Source organism: Microtus pennsylvanicus, chromosome 12, assembly GCF_037038515.1.
Source record: "Microtus pennsylvanicus isolate mMicPen1 chromosome 12, mMicPen1.hap1, whole genome shotgun sequence".
In the NCBI taxonomy this organism is placed as follows: domain Eukaryota; kingdom Metazoa; phylum Chordata; class Mammalia; order Rodentia; family Cricetidae; genus Microtus; species Microtus pennsylvanicus.
Genome location: NC_134590.1, coordinates 35,959,337 through 35,978,423, shown reverse-complemented (window position 1 = coordinate 35,978,423; position 19,087 = coordinate 35,959,337). Strand labels below are relative to the sequence as shown.

General features: G+C 41.8%; 1 protein-coding gene across 2 annotated transcripts in view; it reads left to right on the top strand.

Annotated features, from left to right (window-relative positions):
* Klhl5 (kelch like family member 5) overlaps nucleotides 1–19,087 on the top strand; it is a 63,922-nt gene that overhangs the window by 32,479 nt on the left and 12,356 nt on the right. For both annotated transcript variants that reach the window (XM_075943421.1, XM_075943420.1), the window contains exons 3-6: nucleotides 1,426–1,562; nucleotides 2,960–3,156; nucleotides 7,423–7,635; nucleotides 15,042–15,228. In XM_075943421.1, the coding sequence (XP_075799536.1) occupies nucleotides 1,426–1,562; nucleotides 2,960–3,156; nucleotides 7,423–7,635; nucleotides 15,042–15,228 (734 nt within the window). The remainder of the gene's footprint in view (nucleotides 1–1,425; nucleotides 1,563–2,959; nucleotides 3,157–7,422; nucleotides 7,636–15,041; nucleotides 15,229–19,087) is intronic.

Genomic DNA, 19,087 nt, shown 5'->3' with positions numbered 1-19,087 from the left:
TGCTTTAAATAAGCTTTATGGAAATTAGGGTTTGTATAGCCAGAAGCAAAACATCTCACAGAATAGAATTCATGGAATCTTAACAGTTTTTCTTTTCTTTTTTTAACGCTGTGGACCGAACCCAGGCCTGCATACTAAGCATGTACCCTGACCACTTAGGCACACTCCTGTCCATTAGCAGGTTTTAAAACCCCTGTGTATTCCCTAATTTTGTTTCTGCTGATCTCTATGAAGTATAAAAAATAAGAGTGGATGAGCATCCTTTAACACAAATGACATATTACTTAAGGTAAAAAGAAAGAAAAATGTCTAGGAAAGAAAGATTCATTTTCTTCTGATAATTATATATTCGTTAAGTTATTCATTGTTAATTACCACCACGATCATAAAGATTATTTTATGTCTTTTAATAGCAATTAGCATTGTCCAAAACTTTTTGTAAAACCGTTGAGTTTATAGCTGTCAATTAGCATGCATTTATTGACAAATTTGTGTGATAAAAAGCCTGGGTTATGAACATGGTCTCTTAGAGAAGAGATTTCAACATGGATTTCCCAGAGGCTCTGAGGCTGAGCTCATCATCTCAGCCAGGCATGTGCTGACACCACCACTCACAGATGACCCCACGGGCCCTCTGCTCCCTCCTCCCCTGCACTGTTTTAAAAGCTTTCAGCGACTCCCAGGTCACTGAGTTGAAAACCAAAGTCCATTTGGCGACCTGCACAACCCAGCTTACCATTGCCCCTCTGGTGCTCTGTCCTCCCGTTGTCCCTGCTCCCTGGCAGTAGCCTTCCAGAGCCTTCATCTTCCTGGACATTACCGTGAGCTCCTTCTCCCCAGTGCTAACCCGGCACCTCCAGAACTAAAGTCTTCACCTCCCTCAATAATAATAATTTTAAGCAACTGGTCTCTGCCCGAGTGACACCATCTATCCTTGGCCTATTTTTTGTTCTGTAGTATTTACCACCTTCTTATTAACTATACCAGGCTGTAACAAAAAAAGTATTAAAAGCTTGAAATATTATAAAATTTGCTAACACCATTTTCAAAGTATGTTCTACATGTTCACTTCTGCCCCGAATGGTTTAGGTTATTTTCAAAACTGGCAAAAAGAAAAATAACCTTTATATTTTTCTTTCCATATATACAGTCAACTTAATACCAAGTACTTATAACTTTTTTTAAAAGATGTCATAAAGTGGTGTTTGCATAGGAAAATCATTTACCTCAGCAGGAAATTTTCGGTAATAGTAATTTATTATTCAAAAGAAGGGAGTAGAGCACAAAGGGATTTGTCAGATGCACAGTACATTTGCTGGTACTGTGTACTCGTGTGAGTGCCAGATGAACAAAGAGGAGGATGCATTTATTAATGAACGCCCAGCTTTAATGTATTCATTGATTGTTTCTCTACTATGTCCTCAGACTGGTGCTCTCCTCCGTCTCGGATTATTTCGCTGCTATGTTTACTAATGATGTCAGGGAGGCAAGGCAAGAAGAAATAAAGATGGAAGGTGTGGAACCGAACTCATTGTGGTCCTTAATTCAGTACGCATACACAGGTAACAAGTCAGAAAACAAACGGAAACCCTTTAGACTTACGTATTTTGATTTCAGTTTTCCTTTCTCTTCTGTTTATGTTTCTCAAACAAGGTGTCATATATTCAAGCTGACATTGAACTCAATGTGCAGCCAAGGCTGGCCTCAAACAGTTCCTCAAACAGGCCTTCTTACTTCTCCCAGAGTTCAAGTTTCTCTCTCTGAATAAAGTAATCTGTAGTTCAGTTTAGTTCTATGGACATCACTGTCTGATGCTGTTCTGTGTTGGTTAAAAATCTCTATGTTAAAACCTTTTAAATGATTATCAGGATGAAGCTTGTGAATGTTTTTGAAGATTTTTTTAATGTGTGTGTGTGTGTGTGTGTGTGCATGTGTGTGTGTGCGCGTGTGTTTGCGTGTGTGTGTGTGCATGTGTGTGCGCCCATGTGTGTGCGTGTGTGTGCGTGCGTGTGCGTGCGTGCGTGTGTGTGTGCATGCGTGTGTGTGTGCATGCGTGTGTGTGTGTGTGTGTGTGTGTGTACCTGTACATGTGCGTGTAGCAGATGACTATGGAGTCCAGAGGCATAAACATACCACGAGTAATCACATTGAGTTGGGTTTGGGGAAATGACTTAGTAAATAAGAGCAGTTGTTTTGCAAAATGAGGACCTAAGTTCAAATCACCAGCACCTAAGTTCAAATTGGATGTGGATGTATGTATCTGTAACCCCAGTACTGGAGGGTAGAGGCAGGGTGTTGCTGTCTGTCCTGCCAAGGTAAAAAAAACTGAGTGCCATGTTCCGTGGGAGACCCTGTCTTGGACATCAAGCAAAGGAATGATAGAACAAGGTGCCCTCTCTGCTCTCCACGTACACACACACACACACACAACAGTCTCTCTCCCCCTCTCTCTGTGAGCTATGCAATATAAGCAAAATTTTACATTTAAAATTTAAGAGTTTTATATCCTAGATATTAGTTGCTAGTTAATGTAACATTTAAAAATTCTGAAAATAAGCCATTCTTCCTTTTTGTTTTTTGCTGCTTTGAGTTTTTTGTTTGTTATTGATTGATTGGTTGGTTGATTTTGTTTTGTTTTGTTTTTTAAGGATTTCTCTGTGTAACAGCCCAGGCTGTCCTAGAATTCACTTTGTAGACCAGGATGTTCTCAGACTCACAGAGATCCGTCTGCCTCTGCCTCCGGAGTGCTGGGATTAAAGGCGTGTGCCACCATCCCAGCTGCCATTTTTTTTTCAAGTAGAGGTCACAAAGGGATAAATTATTCACATTTAATATTAAGCCTTCAGGGTCTGTAATGTGTGTGATGAGCTTTTATTTAGAAATCCCGTTGTTAAGAACAGCTACTGTATGTAAACAAGGTTCATGAAGCTCCCTCATTAATGGAATTTCCTCCTGTTAGGCCGCCTTGAACTAAAAGAAGATAACATCGAGTGCCTGCTGTCTACGGCGTGCCTTCTGCAGCTCTCCCAGGTTGTGGAAGCATGCTGTAAGTTTCTCATGAAGCAGCTTCACCCGTCCAATTGCCTTGGAATCCGTTCTTTTGCCGATGCCCAGGGCTGCACAGATTTGCACAAAGTGGCCCACAATTACACTATGGTATGTATTTTCTGAAAACCAGAATCTTCGTCACCCCATTTCTTACCTTCGAAAGCTGGTCTCCAGGTTGCTGGCTTCATGTGGTTTTGAGGCTCAAGTTCATGGCGCAGCACTGAGTTGGGAAAGGAAACGAGCAGAAGGTCTCGTGAAAGAGAAGCGGGGTTTCCTAAACATTGCACTGCAGCGTGGGTGGATGTCAGACCCATGGCGTAGTCACTGGTGGAAACCGGTCAGAGTGGGCGTAGTATTCTGATACAGTATAAGATGAACGAAGAAAGGATAAATGGGAGACCTATTTCAGATGCCTCAATTACACGCAAGGCTTGCCACCATGTGGAACTATACTCTTCTCAGGTATTGTTAAGTACTTAAGTATTCTTAAGCGAGACTTATGTGTTCAAAAGAAGTCAGAGGAGCTTCTGATTCAGCAGCCTGAGAGATAATGGAACGTGGATTGATCTGGTAAAAACACTGCACAACAGCACGGCTCTATGCAGTGCAAGTCAGTGTTTTTAAATTAAGTTCTTTGAATGCACCCACTTCACCTTACTTCTTTGTAGAGTCCCATTTCTTTCTCTAATGTGTTGAGTGCATTGCCTACGTGGACGTCTGTGCACCACATGCATGCCTGATGCCTGTGAAGCTCAGCAGTGGGTGTTGGAGTCCCTGGAACTGGAGTTACAGGCAATTGTAAGCTGCCTTATGGGTGCTGGGAATCGAACCTGGTTCCTGTAGAAGAGCAGGCAGTGCTCTTTAACTGCTGAGCCACCTCTCCACCCCCTCATTTCTTAACTTTCTATCTGCAGTTTCAAACACCTTCTGGAATAAGATAAATGTAAGTAAATAAAGCACATCTTGGTTTGTTTTCTTCCTAGTAAGTGTACAACTTAATATCTTCCTTTTTGTTAATATTATATTTTTATTACATATATTTAAGTGTGAGCATGTGCACACGTGGACGTCAGAGGACAACTTGCAAGAGTCAGTTCTTGCCGGGGCGGTGGTGGCGCACACTTTTAATCCCAGCACTCAGGAGGCAGAGGCAGGCGGATCTCTGTGAGTTCGAGGCCAGCCTGGTCTACAAGAGCTAGTTCCAGGACAGGCTCCAAAGGCTACAAAAAAACAAAAAACAAAACAAGCAAAAAAGTCAGTTCTCTCCTTCCACCACGTGGGTCCAAGGAACTCATCAGGCTCAGTGGCAAGTGCCTTTCCCATGAGCCCTCCCTCCAGGCCCAAGCTCTCTTTCCTATGAAGGACTTTTATACACGTGAAAACATTTGTATGCATTTAGGTCACTCCTGTTGTTTACAGTACAGGCATGATTGCTGCTCTAAGGTTTAGATGCAAATTCAATTGGAATTAGCTGGATGTTTTTAGAGCTATTTTCATAGCCAATTAGTTGCAGTAGGTTTTTTTTTATGTCAAGGTCATTACTTGACATTACTTAGCTTCAATAGAGAAACTCCACGGAACTCTAATAACAATAAGTAATTTAGAGGCAGATTGTCTGATTTGAATGTTGCTATGGGAACCGAATAAGAATGTAAAGCAAAATTCAATCTCCAGTTTAAATAAATCCCTCAGTAATTTCATTTGCTTAGGAAACGATTCTGAAGGGGGAAAGGGCGCCTCTATCAAGCGCCTGGTAGCTTGGTGGCTGCTTCTTCCATAAAACAGGTTGGAAGGAGGAGACAAGCATGCTGCTGGACGGTGAGTTCAGTCAGTGCATGGCGGCACACAGGGCATGCGCATATATCCTGTTCCCCTTCTCCATTGCCTCTGAACATGACCTGGAGCCTTTCATTGAACCCCAACATTCTAGATTAGTTTATCATTACAACTACTTTTATGTCACTAGAGTTTTTTATGAAGCAAACAGCGTTGACTTTTATAATTCTAAATGTGATTTTTTTTTCAGTCTAGAAAATGTTTTTTTAAAAAAATCATTGAATTCTTCTAAAATAGCCATTTTAAAGCAAAGGCATGCTTTCGACAGGAATTTTGTGTTTAAACTTGCTCCAGTGGTATTGTGTAACCGTTGAAAGGCTCAGTTCCCATGCAGTATAAATTGGGCCGGAGTGAAAAGGGCATTCCTCTGAAACAGATACAGGAACAGTTTGTCGGGTAGCCTCCTCCCCCTGAGGAAATGCAGCTAATACCATAGGACAGTAGAACAGCGATCACATTAGTGTCGTGCAAAGGTGTCGCCTAGCCATACCATACGTGGACCCAGGCTGGCCTCAGAGTCACAATCCTCCTGCCTCCTGCCCCTCAGAGCTGGACTCGCAGATCTGTGCCACCATGCCTAGCCACACCTATCGTTAAATGACCAGAAATACTATTTACATCTCAAGACTCTCACCTAACATTATATATTAAATATCTTTACTATGTGAACTTCTTCCAAATTCATATTGCCTGCTTAACCAATCATTGAGCTATAACTTTCTAGAGCTGGACATTTGGTCTATTTTACTATAAAATGATGCTAAAAGAAGCATTTGTATTGTAAGTATTTGGCTTTGTTTCAAATGACAGGTGGAGTGACCAGGCTGAGGGTTTTGCAGTGCTAGGGGCTGCACCCCAGGCTCACTCAAGCCAGGCAAGCCCTTCTCTACCGAGCTACAGCCCCAGCCTCGTTTTGATCATTTTTGGCTCTTGCTGTGTGTTCCCAAATCATCTTATAATGTCAGTCTGCAATTGAGTAGAACAGTTTGCTTGAAGCCATTCCAGCGTTGAGATTTTATTAAAATACGTTCCTGAAAATGATAATCAATCATATAAAGTAGATTCACTTTGGTATCTTTTAACAAATCATGATGAATTGGAGCAATTGAGTTTAGTTAATTATTCATGAATGGTTTTCCTCCTAAGACTCTGCTGAAAGGAACGTCAGCCCAAGATAGATTTCAGATCAGTATCTCGCTTGGGTTACCACAGGCTAAATGGAAACTATGATTCTCATTTTAATATGGAAGATAGTTATTGATAGGCCTTATCTCTAGCTCTCATTTGAGCAGCATTAGATATTTCACTAAAACCCTGTATGCCGAGGCAGACAGTACATTAGGAAGTGTAAGAGAAACATTACAAGATCACGTCTGGGGTTTGTATTTATATCCATTATTCGTTAAGACTTAGAGACTTCGAAGCAGAGAGGGTGAGATTTCTTTCCTTCAGGCTGGAGGGATGGAGCAGCAGCTGTGTACCGCTCTTGTGGCGGACCCGTATTTAGATGGCTCACAGCTACCGTGACTCTAGCTTCTGGCCTCTGCAGACGCTGCACCCACACACAGACACAAACACGTACACACAAGGAAGGGATTTTAAGGCACGTACACACGCTTTAAAGGAAGGGATTTTAAGAGAAGATTTCTTTCTCTCCAGATTAATTAACATGATAATGATAAACAAGTTATTTCACTCCTCGGACGTGTGCTAGTGTCCCATTCCCAATCGCAGAGGTTTTGATTCTAACATGCAGTCAGGACTCTGTCATGCGCAGTCCCAGGTCCTGCTCCTAGGACATGCTAGGTTAACAGTTTGCTTTGGTTCTTTTTGTTAATAGCAAACTAACTCTGCGTAAATCAGATTAGAAGAGATTTAAGTTTACTAAATAGACATGAAATCCTGGTGATCTTCTAAAAAGCATAGGGATGTTTTTGAGCTATGTGTGGTAGCACGTCTCTATGATCCCAGAAGAACCTCAAGTTCAAGGCCAGCCTGGGCTATGTAGGTAGACCCTGTCTTTAAAACAAAGCAGATCAGAGCAAAACATTAATAGCTGCTTTGGTTGTAGAATAAGCTTGAAGATAAGTGTTCTACCATGGCAGGATCCAGGCCTTTGATCTAGAATCTTAGGAAGCCTGACCAGCTTAGAGGCAATTCCTGGGTCAGAAGCACCTTCGCTGCTGCCTAAATTCCTTAAGAACCTGATATTATTCATTCTCCTTGGTGTTTACTTCATTTTTCAAGCTTCCTTCAGAAACTCCATCAAAACTCTTCCCTAACTTGAGCAACACAGTAAATAAATAAATGTCATAGGTCCACTTCACAGTGTAGCGAGCTGACATTGTTTCTCCAAACACATTTAATGAGAGGTACGGGTTAGTGTTTCTCCTGGCCTTCTTTCCTAATGGGTGGCTATAACATTGTGTCTAAAGTACAAATTATTCCGGGCACCTAATATAAAAAAAAATTAGCTTCTTTCATGTAAATAGTGAAGGCTAAATGGAATAATAATTTATTTGCCTTTTTCCCCTCTAGGAACATTTCATGGAAGTAATCAGAAACCAGGAGTTCGTCTTACTCCCAGCCAATGAGATCGCAAAGCTCTTGGCCAGTGATGACATGAACATCCCTAATGAGGAGACAATACTGAACGCACTTCTGACTTGGGTCCGGCACGATTTGGAGCAGAGGCGGAAAGATCTCAGTAAACTCTTGGCTTATATTAGGCTACCTCTCCTTGCACCACAGGTAATAAATGGCACTCGTCCACGGGTGTTTTTCTTTGGCTAGTCTGTCAAAGTAATTTATACATGTTTTCCTGTGGAATGTATCCGTTAAAACGTATTAAACCAACAAAAAGCTGCTTCTGTTCGCAGTTCAGAGGGTCAAGTTATCTAACTCACATTGATTAAGGAGCACTGTTGATTTCGAGTTAGCAACTTTATTGGACTCTACTATCAACCTGTCCTAATAACCGGAGGTAACTTAGTAATAAGAGCCAGAAATTTTAGATCAGCTCAGTGCCGCATGCTGGTTAGGTGCCAACTGGCTGCAGGGCTCTGTGGTAAATGTTCTGACACCGGAAGCTTTGACTTGACTTGGTGTGTTCTCATACCACAGCCTCCCCTCTGGGAAACAGGGATGTCAGGGATTCTTATCAAGCCGAGGTGCCTCCTATCTGTCTCAGGATTATATAAGAGAAATGCAATCTGTGAAACATAATGTACTATAAATGATGCCATGGTTTCAAAATGAGGCCTCTCGCCAGTGTGTTCAGAGTTGTCAGTCATTACAGACTTGCACAATTTCCCCTTTGTGCAGTTTTCGCTGGAATATATAGGAATTTCCCCAGCTTTTTCTCCTGCCTATCTCGGGCATTGACTAGAGAAAGAGGCCTTGAGCGCAGAGGAGGTGAGAGCTCTCGCTGATTCAGGCTTGGCCTTCTTTTCTTTTTCTTATTATTTAAACTGCCACAGATGCTGCCTTCTTTATATTAATTTTGCAGCTAATGCATTATTTCTGGCTACCGTGAGCGGAAGTTTGTATTCTACCTAGCAAAAACAAAAGTCACTGCCAAGGCCCCGTGCTCAGCCCTCCCTGTTCACAAGCGGAACTTCCTAAACAGATGGCAATTCAGGAAAAGCAGCATAATAAAGGATTTCTCTTGAAATCGGGTCTAAAGAGGGCCCTTAAAGTTTCCTTGCTTCCTAGCAGACATTCTTTCTTATTCTTTTCTGAATGGAAGAAAGTAAAATATAGAAGATCTTAGTGGGAAGATCCTGTATAACCATATATCCTGGAAATGTGGTTCAGTTCTGCAGTTTAAAGGGCACTTCCAACATGGCAGGCCTCTCACCAACCTTTAAAACTCCTGTTCCCAGGAACTTAGGGACAGAGCATTCCCCTGAGTCCTTAGAAAGACAGGAGATCATTCAGTCCAACACCTGGGGCACAGGCAAAGCATTCGGCAAGTAAAACCAGATGTCCAGAACCACAGCTCCATACTACGGCAGAGTAACTCTGCATTCTCGTCCTTCTCGACTGTGACTCTGCTCGCCTTTACTACATGGAGCTCCTGAGAGCCAGAGCTGGGATCTGAACCCACGTATGGCTCTGTGCCCATTCTGTCTGTTAAACACACCGTGTATAGAATTGCAGGAAACCAGAGCTGGGCAGTGGTGGTGCACACCTTTAATTCCAGCACTCGGGAGGTAGAGGCAGGTGGATCTCTGTGAGTTCAAGGCCAATCTGGTCTACAAGAGCTAGTTCCAGGAAGGCTCCAAAGTTACAGAGAAACCCTGTCTTGAAAAAAAAACAAAAACAAAAACAAAGAAGGAAACAGAATGAAAGCTAGGTATGGTTATAAAGTAGTAAGAAGAGGCTCTGAAGAGATAGGTGAATAAACACGACATGGAAAAAATGAGTACCCTTCCCCCCCCCAAAAAAAAAGATGGCAGAGAACTAGAGTGAACTTCCTTAAATTTCATGTGGTCTGCATCTTGTGTTAGCCACCAAAAGCATGGGGGGGGGGGGCGCATGTTCAGGAAAGAGACCAGACTGTGCACTGGTGTGAAGCATACATTATGGGATTTGAAGAATGCTTACATGACTGGAGGGGTGATAGATATCAAGAGGTGAAACTAGAGAGGGAATTAAACCAGATCATGAAGAACCTCTAGTCATGCAAAGGAGTTTGGGCTTTATCTTAAAAGCAATGAAGGATGGAAAGGTTTTATAATAAGAAAGGCATAGCATAATTCTGTTTGGGGGTGATGACTGTAAATGCACTAGAGAATGAATCAGGTCTACACTAGAGACCCATTAGAAAGGCTGTCAGAGTTCAGCTAGGTGAAGAAGACACTCAGGCAGTGCCAGAGAGGAATTACCAGAAACTGACAAAACTTAATGACTGGGTATGAAGGACCCAATGTGATCCTATTTGTAGAATGAGGTTGGTGAAGGTGATGTCATCGAGACAAGGGATAGAGTGAGGGATAGCAGGTAGCTTGGGGGAGGGGAGGGAGAACCATTTCCCAAAATTGCTTGGCACCTTACATCTTGAATCCTCAGAATATTAAGACGAAAAAAATGGGAAAACTTACCAGCATGTTGGAGCCCAAAGCAAAAGAATGATACTGGCCAGGGAGAAGGCAAAAGTGCTAGGACTGGACCCTAGGAAACACTAAGGTTTAGTGGCCATCACCAACCTAACCAAGTGACTGGAGTTACTAGAACTTGATTCCATGACTGAGGAGGAGGAAGTACTATGTCCTCTGATGCTACAGAGAAGACAGGTAAGGAGGGGGAACTCAGTGAGTTAGCCAGTTGGTTCTTGAAGTATAGGACCCATAGTGCCCGTGAACTTTTGAGATGGACCCTAGAAAGGTGATTTGATAAGCCCTGCTCTGATTCGGGTGCACCCTCAGGTTTGAGAGCCCCTGTCCATGGTGGGCGGTAGTAATGGAAGAGCACATATGATTGAGTTGGCCACAGTGCCCTGCACCTGCTCGGTGTCAACAGTTAGTTCACCTCTGAGCTATGGTTTTCTTTCCTACAAGGAGAATACTATATTGCAACACTTAGTTACTCTGTTGACCCCCCCCCCCAAACACACACACCATTGGTAGCTTCCTGTATAAGTAGAATACATTGTAGTTAGATTATATCTACTACTATTAGCCTCCTCCAACTCCTCAAGGACCACACACACTATAACCCACTGAGGACAATTGGTTCTGCCAGCTGTGCACGGGTACAGGACCATCCACTGGCCCATGGGCAATCTAATAGGCACCACATGGCTATAGGGAACTGACAGTGCCTTCCTCAGTGACTATCATTTGCCAAAAGCCCCTCAGCTAAAGTAAGATCCTTGTGAGCCCCTCCTCCATCCGCTCTGGAGCCTTGATGGGCTTATTCTTGCAGAGATCTTGTGCAGGCAAGCACAGACACGTTAGCACTGCCTTGTCCAGAACTATTTTGTGGCAGTCCTCCCTGTCCTCTGGCTTTTATAATCTTTCCGGCCCCCTTCCACAGTGTTCCTTGAATTGTGGGGGGAGGAGAAGTAATAAATTTCACAGTGTGTGTGTGTCTGTGTGTGTGTGTGTGTGTGTGTCTGTGTGTCTGTGTGTCTGTGTGTGTATGTGTTAGGCTGAGTACTTGTGAGTTTCTTGGGTTTGGATTTGAGTTTCGGTGATGAAAGTGAAAACCAAAATTATAGAATTAGTTAGCAAGCAGAATTTTGAAGTTATATTCTGTATGTTTTACTTATATACATAAAAGGTAGGGAAATATAACAATTGTTAAAATTGCCAAGTACTATTGAGTAATTAGTGACTTTTTAAAACTGTAATTAGATATAGTAACCTAGAGAATTTAGATTTGTGAAGTGGTATTTTCTCAATATCAAGTAAATGAGATTTTATCATCAGTTTCCAAATATTAATTTTATTGTAGTGTTATCAACAGTAGATATTGTAAATGATGAGAGAAATGATATATATAATTATGGTATGCTACCCAAGTAATCCTTTAATTTTTTTGTTTATTATTTGTATATGGACTTCTGTGTATGTATACGCATGTGTGATGAGGGATGGGCACACATTCCATAGTGTGCATGTGGAGGTCAGAGGAAAACTTCATGGGGCATGTTCTCACCTGCCTTAGGTAGGTTCCATGGTTGGAACTCAGCTCATCAGACTTGCATAGCAAGGGTTTTACTCACTGGGCCATCTCATCAGATCCCCAAGTGATCTTTTGAAAATAAATTCTGCTTATGTGTGTGCGCACACCCTTATATATGTGCTATGTACACTTGCTTGTATGTACCCACATATCTCTGTAGATGCACATGCATGAATGTGAGTGCTTGTAGAAGTCAGGGGCCAACAGCACATGTCTTCCTTGGTCACTCCTCACCATATTTTTTAAGACAGGATCTCTCACTGAATCCGGAGCTCATCACTGTGGCTAGACTGATTGACCAGTGAGTTCGAGGGATCCACCTGTCTCCAGCCCGCCCAGTGCTGAACTTATAGATCCATGACCTGGTACCCAGCTTTTGTGTGGGAACTGGAGATCTCAATTCAAGAGCATGGTTGTGTGGCAGACATTTTACCAACTGAGCCATCTCCCAGTCTCCCAAGTGACCATTTCGGAAGAAACTGAATAATCAAAACAAGAAAGTGTTTTTGCAGTCATTATTGCCTGGAATTCTACTAAAAATGAACTCAAATTCAAGAAGGAAAAAGGACTACAATTACTGGTGCTATGACAAGACAAACTTTAGAGTTGATCAAGTTTTATGCAATGTGGATCAGTCATTCTCATTCTATATGTGTTTTGAGGGGGCAAATTTATAAAAATAGTCTTGACAAACAAATACAAGAGTGAAGATAAGCTGAGTGGTCGCGGTGCATGTCTTTATTCCCAGCATTTGGAAGGCAGAGGCAGGTGAATCTGCATTCGAGGCCAGCCTGGCTACAGAGAAACCCTGTCTCCAAAACAAAATAAAGAACACAAGAGTGAAGAATCTACACAATCAAAATGTCTCATTTCCCAGAGACTTTTAATGATTTGCCACTGATTATGGCAAACAGGCATTTGGAATTCATAAAAAAAAAGCAAAAGTGTATTAGAATCAATATTTTATAGTTTAGCCAGTCATAATAATTTCCCAAACAATAGCTTACCTGCTGCACTAATACTTGATTATTGTTGCTCATGAATTAATTGCTTTGTAATTTTTATATTCTCATTTCTTTACTTAAATTCACTAATCTAGTTTTAATAAACTACAGAACTTATAAGCATGTTAAAAATATCTTTTACTTCAAATTGCAGTAACTATAAAATCTCCTGAGACTTTACTGCCTGCCTGTGTTTTATTTCACATTTATTTTTATTTAGAAAGCACGAAGGTAATTATATCAGAAGTAATCCTAGCACTAACATTAATCTAAATGAGCCAACTCCAAGCATACCCACTAATGGCTTCTGTGCTAAGTTTATGTTTTGTGTTCATGGGAAAAACTGTCCCAGGTCATGAGGCTTTTGGTTGTTGTTGTTTATTTTTTTTTTTGTTGTTTTTTGAGACAGCATTTCTCTGTGTAGCCTTGGCTGTCTTGGAACTCAATCCGTAGACCAGCCTGGCCTCTATGGGTTCATAGAGATCCGCCAGATCTCTCTTCAGTTATCAAAGCCTAAACATATTCTCAGCATTGTTAGCCATTAAGGAAATGCAAAGGAAACCCACTTTTCTGCTTCTCCAGCTGGCTGAGATGGGCACAGTTGGGAGAGTGTGTGGAAACGGAAGCCTCACAGGGGCTAGCGGGAATAGGAGTGTGGTGCAGACACTCTGAAAAGCAGTTTTGAGGTTCCTTTAAAGTGAAGGATGATTTTAGCTAGTTATCCACCCAAGAGAAATCAGCATATCCCCACACAGCGATGTGCACGTCATTGTCTTGGCAGCTGTTGATAGTCACTCCACACAGGAAGCAACCTAAGTGTCCATCAGTTGCTGGATGGGCGGAGTGGAACAGAGCCAGTCGGTAGACTAGTATCCAACAGCAAAGCAGCAGCACTGATGCATGCTACTCCATGGACAAGCCGAAAGAATATGCTGGATAATATAAGCAAGACATAGAGGGCATGTATGATTGTGTTTGTATGAAATACGCAGACAAGGCAAATCTGTATGGATAGATTAATGTTTGGGACGGGTGGTGGCAGATGGACATGGCAATTAAGAGAAACTGAGCTCTGGGGTCTCCCTGAGTGAAAGAAACACATCAGCCCTGTCCACTTGGTACATTTACTAAACGTCAGCTCACTGGATTAAGTATGATATGTGCCCTTTGCCCAACAGGCTAATTAATAGACTATGGTTACTCTATGTTTTAAAGGATAATACACCGCGGCCAGGGAAAGTTTCCCAAGAACAACAACAAAAGAACAATTATCAGGGAATCTATCAGGAAATCATTACATGACGAGCTTAAAAGAAAAAAAAAATATGATCTTATAAATAGATGTGTGAAAGATTTTTGAGGAAAAATTGGTGCAAAATTGGTGCCAATTCGTAACTGGAACTCTAAAGCAGGGGGAAATGGAGGCAGCCTAAATAAAAATGGACCACGCAATGCTGTAACGACTACAGTGTGAGACAGTAAAACACTAATGCCTGCTGAACGCCCACCGGAAGCAGAGAGGTTCCAATGACCCAATGATTCATTATTACATTGAAAGTTTGGGCAGTATGATAAACCCATGAACGGAAATAATTTGTGTCCACCCAGAAAAAGATGCCAGACTATTCCTAGTCGGTGATGAGTGACGGACCACAGCTGGAGCACAGTGAGTGTGGTAAAGTGCCAGGCTAAAGTACAAGTCACAATGATCAGTCGAAATTGGCAATAAAAGTAATTACATGTGTAAGAATAAATTTAATAACACGAAGGCAAAGCCAGTAAAGAAAATCATACAAGTGAAAAGGCCCCTTGAACAGAAAGACCTAATATCATAAAGTGTATATTCTCCCTAACTAGTAAAAGCTTTTCGGTACAGTTCACACCAAAAAGTCAAGATAATAAAAAAGAGCTAGATGGCTCTTAAATTGACATGGAAAACTAAACCTCAGATGTCCAAGAAAGCCATGAAACTTGATGAAGGGAAACTAAAAATATCAGATTTCAGAACATGCTAGGAAGGCATTAATGATCTTGTTCTGGCAGTTCCTGCCTATAGTCTCAGGACCTAGAAAGCTGAGGCAGGGGGACCAGAAGTTCAGAGCCAGCCTGGGCCTTAGATTGAGTTCAAGGCCAGTCTCTGTGAGTTCCTGCCCCAGAAACAACACACACAGGGCAGGGGAGGGAGATGTACACCTTTAGTCCCTGTACTCGGGAGGTAGAGGCAGTGACAAGCTGATACATCGACCCCTATAATTTCAATCCTGAGAGGCTGAGACAGGAGAATCTGGAGTTCAGGACTAGCCTGGTCTGCATCATGAATCCCAGGCCAGCCAGGGCCACATAGTCCCTGTCACAAAACTAAAATAAAATCCTAGAAATAAGCTGATCAGTAGAGCAAGGCAATGGATTAAAAAGCATATCTTAAAAAAATCTTTATTGTACATATATTCTGTTCTTTTCTAGTTCCTGGCAGACATGGAAAACAATGCACTTTTTCGGGATGACATAGAATGTCAGAAACTCATTATGGAAGCAATGAAGTATCACTTATTACCTGAGAGACGACCCATGTTGCAGAGTCCTCGGACAAAACCTCGCAAGTCGACTGTTGGAACACTGTTTGCAGTTGGCGGGATGGATTCAACAAAAGGTAATGGGTAATCTTTGATCTAGAGGAACGGAGGGTGATACACCCTGCTACCAAGAGGCCCTGTGGAGAAATGGCTGGTTCAGGGACAAGGACGGGAAAAATGAGCCTGGAAAACAATTCTAGTGCCAGAGGTGTTCAAGGTATGGTGGGGGGCAAGTCAAAAGACAGAGAAAACATCTTGTCGGGAGACTCCATTGAGTTCAAAGTCATTTGAGCATCTACGTAAGCAATTACAGTAAATGAGAGACCATAAACTCCAAGTCTCCACAAGTGCTACACATAAAGAAAGGAAGCTGTCTTCTCAGTAGAGTGCCATCTGATAGAGAAAGGAAGATGAGGTTAGGAAAACGTATTTAGTTTGGGCTGGGAATCAACTCAGTGAGAACACTCTCTTCACATGCGTGATGCATTGGGTTCAGTCCCCAGTACTCACGCACAGGCAAGCAGAGAAGGAAAGAAAGATTATCCATTTTGGCAGCCACCAAAATAAAACATCTCTAATCTGAAATTCAGAAATTCTTGGAGAAGACATGATACTTAAAAAGCTTCATATTTTGGAGCATTTATCTCCCGGCTTGGTTGTTATAAAAGATAAAATGGTGTCTTTCCAAGGACGGAGAACTGACACATGGCACTTAACCAAGTGACTAAAACTAATGGTGGCAGTGATGTATCCAAGCAGCGAGTGCCCCGACAGGACTCACTCTCTGGAAATCAGCAGCCCAAAGCATCACCTAAAGCGTGGGGGAAACACGGATTCAGACAGAATGACTTGTCTGTCTTTAGAATTAAAATATGCTGATGCCATCATATATACTTCAAAATTCAGACCTTAGGGGCTGGAGAGATGACTCGGCAGTTAAGAAGCAGCCCTTGGTGCCCCTGCAAAGGATCCTGGCTTGCTCCCAGCACCCACATCAGATGGCTCACAACAACCTGTGACTCGGCTTCAGGGCACCTGACGCCTTCCAGCCTCAGAAGACACCCACACAGTGTGCGTGTGCATACACACAGAGAGACACATGCACATAATTTTTAAGAAATCTGGGAAAAGATCTGACTTGGTTGCAGATTATGTGCCCACAATATCACTATTCTAATATATTGTGGTTTTTTGTGGTTGTTTTGTTTTGCCGCAGAGTTCATGATTGAGACTGATAACAAAATGTTAAATAATAGCTCTGTAAATGTTAATTTCCAGATGTTGATAGTTGTAGTATAGTTTTTATAGAGAATTTCTTGTTCCAAAGAAGATATGCTGAAATATTTAGAGCTATAGGGTCATCGCTTCTGTGATTTACTCTTAAACAATTGAGAAAACTCCATGCATGCATGCATACATACATACATAGAAAAGAAAGCTAAACACAAACATTTGGGAACCTTGGTTAAGGCGACTGGCAATCCTTTGGACCATTCTGTCAACAGTTGTCACTAGTGACTGAAGACCACACCTAGTGCCATTGGCTGTCGGTTGTTATGGGAGCTTGCTGTATATTTGAAAGCTCATGCATATCTGCCCATGTTCCTAGAGCTAGCTAGTGTCTGCAGGCCCTCGTAAAAGTCCTCTGACTTCCATAGACTCATCATGGTCCTCCTCTCTCCCCTGTTCCAATCCCATTGGCCAACTTGCTCATCTAACATGCCAAAACATATTTCTACATACCAAGGATGCTATGTTAAATGTTCCCATCACTTCCCTCTCACAGTAACATTACCCCTCACTCAGACTTCCTCTCAAATGTCAGTTTGCCACAGAGGCTTCCCATGGCTGTTGGGTAGCAGCCTCTTACCTACCGCTTTCAAACCTTTTCTTACCCTTTTTTTTAATCTCATTACTCTAAGTTAAATTTTTTCGCAGTATCTGATACATTTATTTATGGTCTCTTTACCTCTTCCTACCCCCAGTAAGTAAAAAAGCACAGGGATTTTGCTCATTGAAGCATTCATATTAATATTGATATTAATACATAGGGCTTGGGATAATAATTTGCTGGTACCCCCTAAGTATTTGTCAAATGCCTTTATTGTCTCTTCAGTTACATAACTAAAGCTCTCTGTGCACTTGTCACATTTTAGTATTTCTCCCGAGTGTGGTAACTTTAAGGAATATGAAATCATGCACTGTATGCCCAATTGCTTCTTAACTTTAGGTTCACGGATGGAGACTGTAAGGTCTATACTGAGCCAGGAAGATAGGTCAGTGGTAGGGTGTTTGACCAAAACATGCAAGGTCCTAGGTTCAGTATGTAGAAATACACACACACACACACACACAATTTTTTTAAAAACATATTTTCTCTATGTGGGTGTTTTGCCTGCATGTATGGCTGTGCACCATATGCATGCAGTAGCTGTGGAAGCCAGAAGAGGGCAGTAGATCCTCCCCCATCCCCATCCCCATCCCCAGCCACCGTGAACTAAAGTTATTGACAGCTGTGAGCTATCATGTGGATGCTGGGAATTAAACCCAGGTCCTCTGAAAGATCAGATAATGCTCCTAACCACTGTAAAATCCCTACAGCCACCCCAACACACATCCAAGCTTAAATAATAAAACTTGTGTTTTATTATTCTAGATGTTTAAATTTTGAGTTTCCGGTTTATAATATCTCACTACTTCATAAACTAGGTCTAAAAGAACATGCAAGATTTAAGAGAAAAAATAGTTTGAAAATTCATCAATGAAGAAGGATTTTTATTTGATGGAAGGCAATTTTTATTTGATTTGATTTACCTGATAGAAGATTTTAAGGTCATGGCTGGAGTAAAGAATCAAGTGCTATAATATAATTTACACATAAGCATAATCAAGTATATGAATAAAATATCATTATTGCCAACAGTTACAAAGAAAGATTATGCAAATAAAAAATATTTTTAACCAGCTAGTATTTAGAAGCAATTCTGTATGTATAAGAATACAAAGTGGGGGGGGCTAGAGAGATGGCTCAGTGGTTGAGCACTGGTTGTTCTTCCAGAGGACCTGAGTTCAATTCCCAGTACCCACATGGCAGCTCACAACTGTCTTTAATTCCAATTTCAGGGGATCTAACACCCATGGCAAAATACCAATGTGTATAAAACAAAATAAATTAATTTTTAAAAAAAAGAATACAAAGGTGGTCTGGGCAGTGGTGGCACATGCCTTTAATTCCAGCAGTTGGGAGGCAGAGGCAGGTGGATCTCTATGAGTTTGAGATCATCCTGATCTACAGAGCAAGTTCCAGGATAGCCAGGGCTACACAAAGAAACCCTGTCATGGGGGAAAAAAAAAGAAGGAGGAGGAGGAGGAGGAGGAGGAGGAGGAGGAGGAGGAGGAGGAGGAGGAGGAGGAGGAAGAAAGAGACTTGGTATCAATGTCAAATGACTCAGAACTGTAGAGGATAAAACTAAACAGTAACTCTAAGAAGATATCATGCCCATGTGTAGAACAAAATTGTAACAGTAACAGTGGCTCCAATGGTCCTGCGGAGTAAGTGTTCCCTGTGCTGGCATCCTCTGTAAGGCTAAAGCTGGCTGTCAATTAGCAATTTAAAAAGAAAAAAGGACTCAAACTCTACATAATTGGGAATTAGTTTTTGGTGGATTTTTTTTTCTTTGTTTGTTTCGCTTTCTTTCATTTGTTTTCCTAAATCTCCACTGGTTCCACATCTGAAGAGAACAAAGAGTTCTAGAAGTTTCCAGAGGTTCCTTTGGGCAGTAACCTCCATCACTACCCACAGTCCGGTTCCCAAATGACCTTTGTCCTTCCTCCTTTCTGGGTGCCCCTCCCTTCTATGGGAGCCAGCCCCGTGCACTGGGTTTTGTTATTACTGCTCTTTTCCCCTTTCCCTGGAATGTCATGTTATTATTGTCT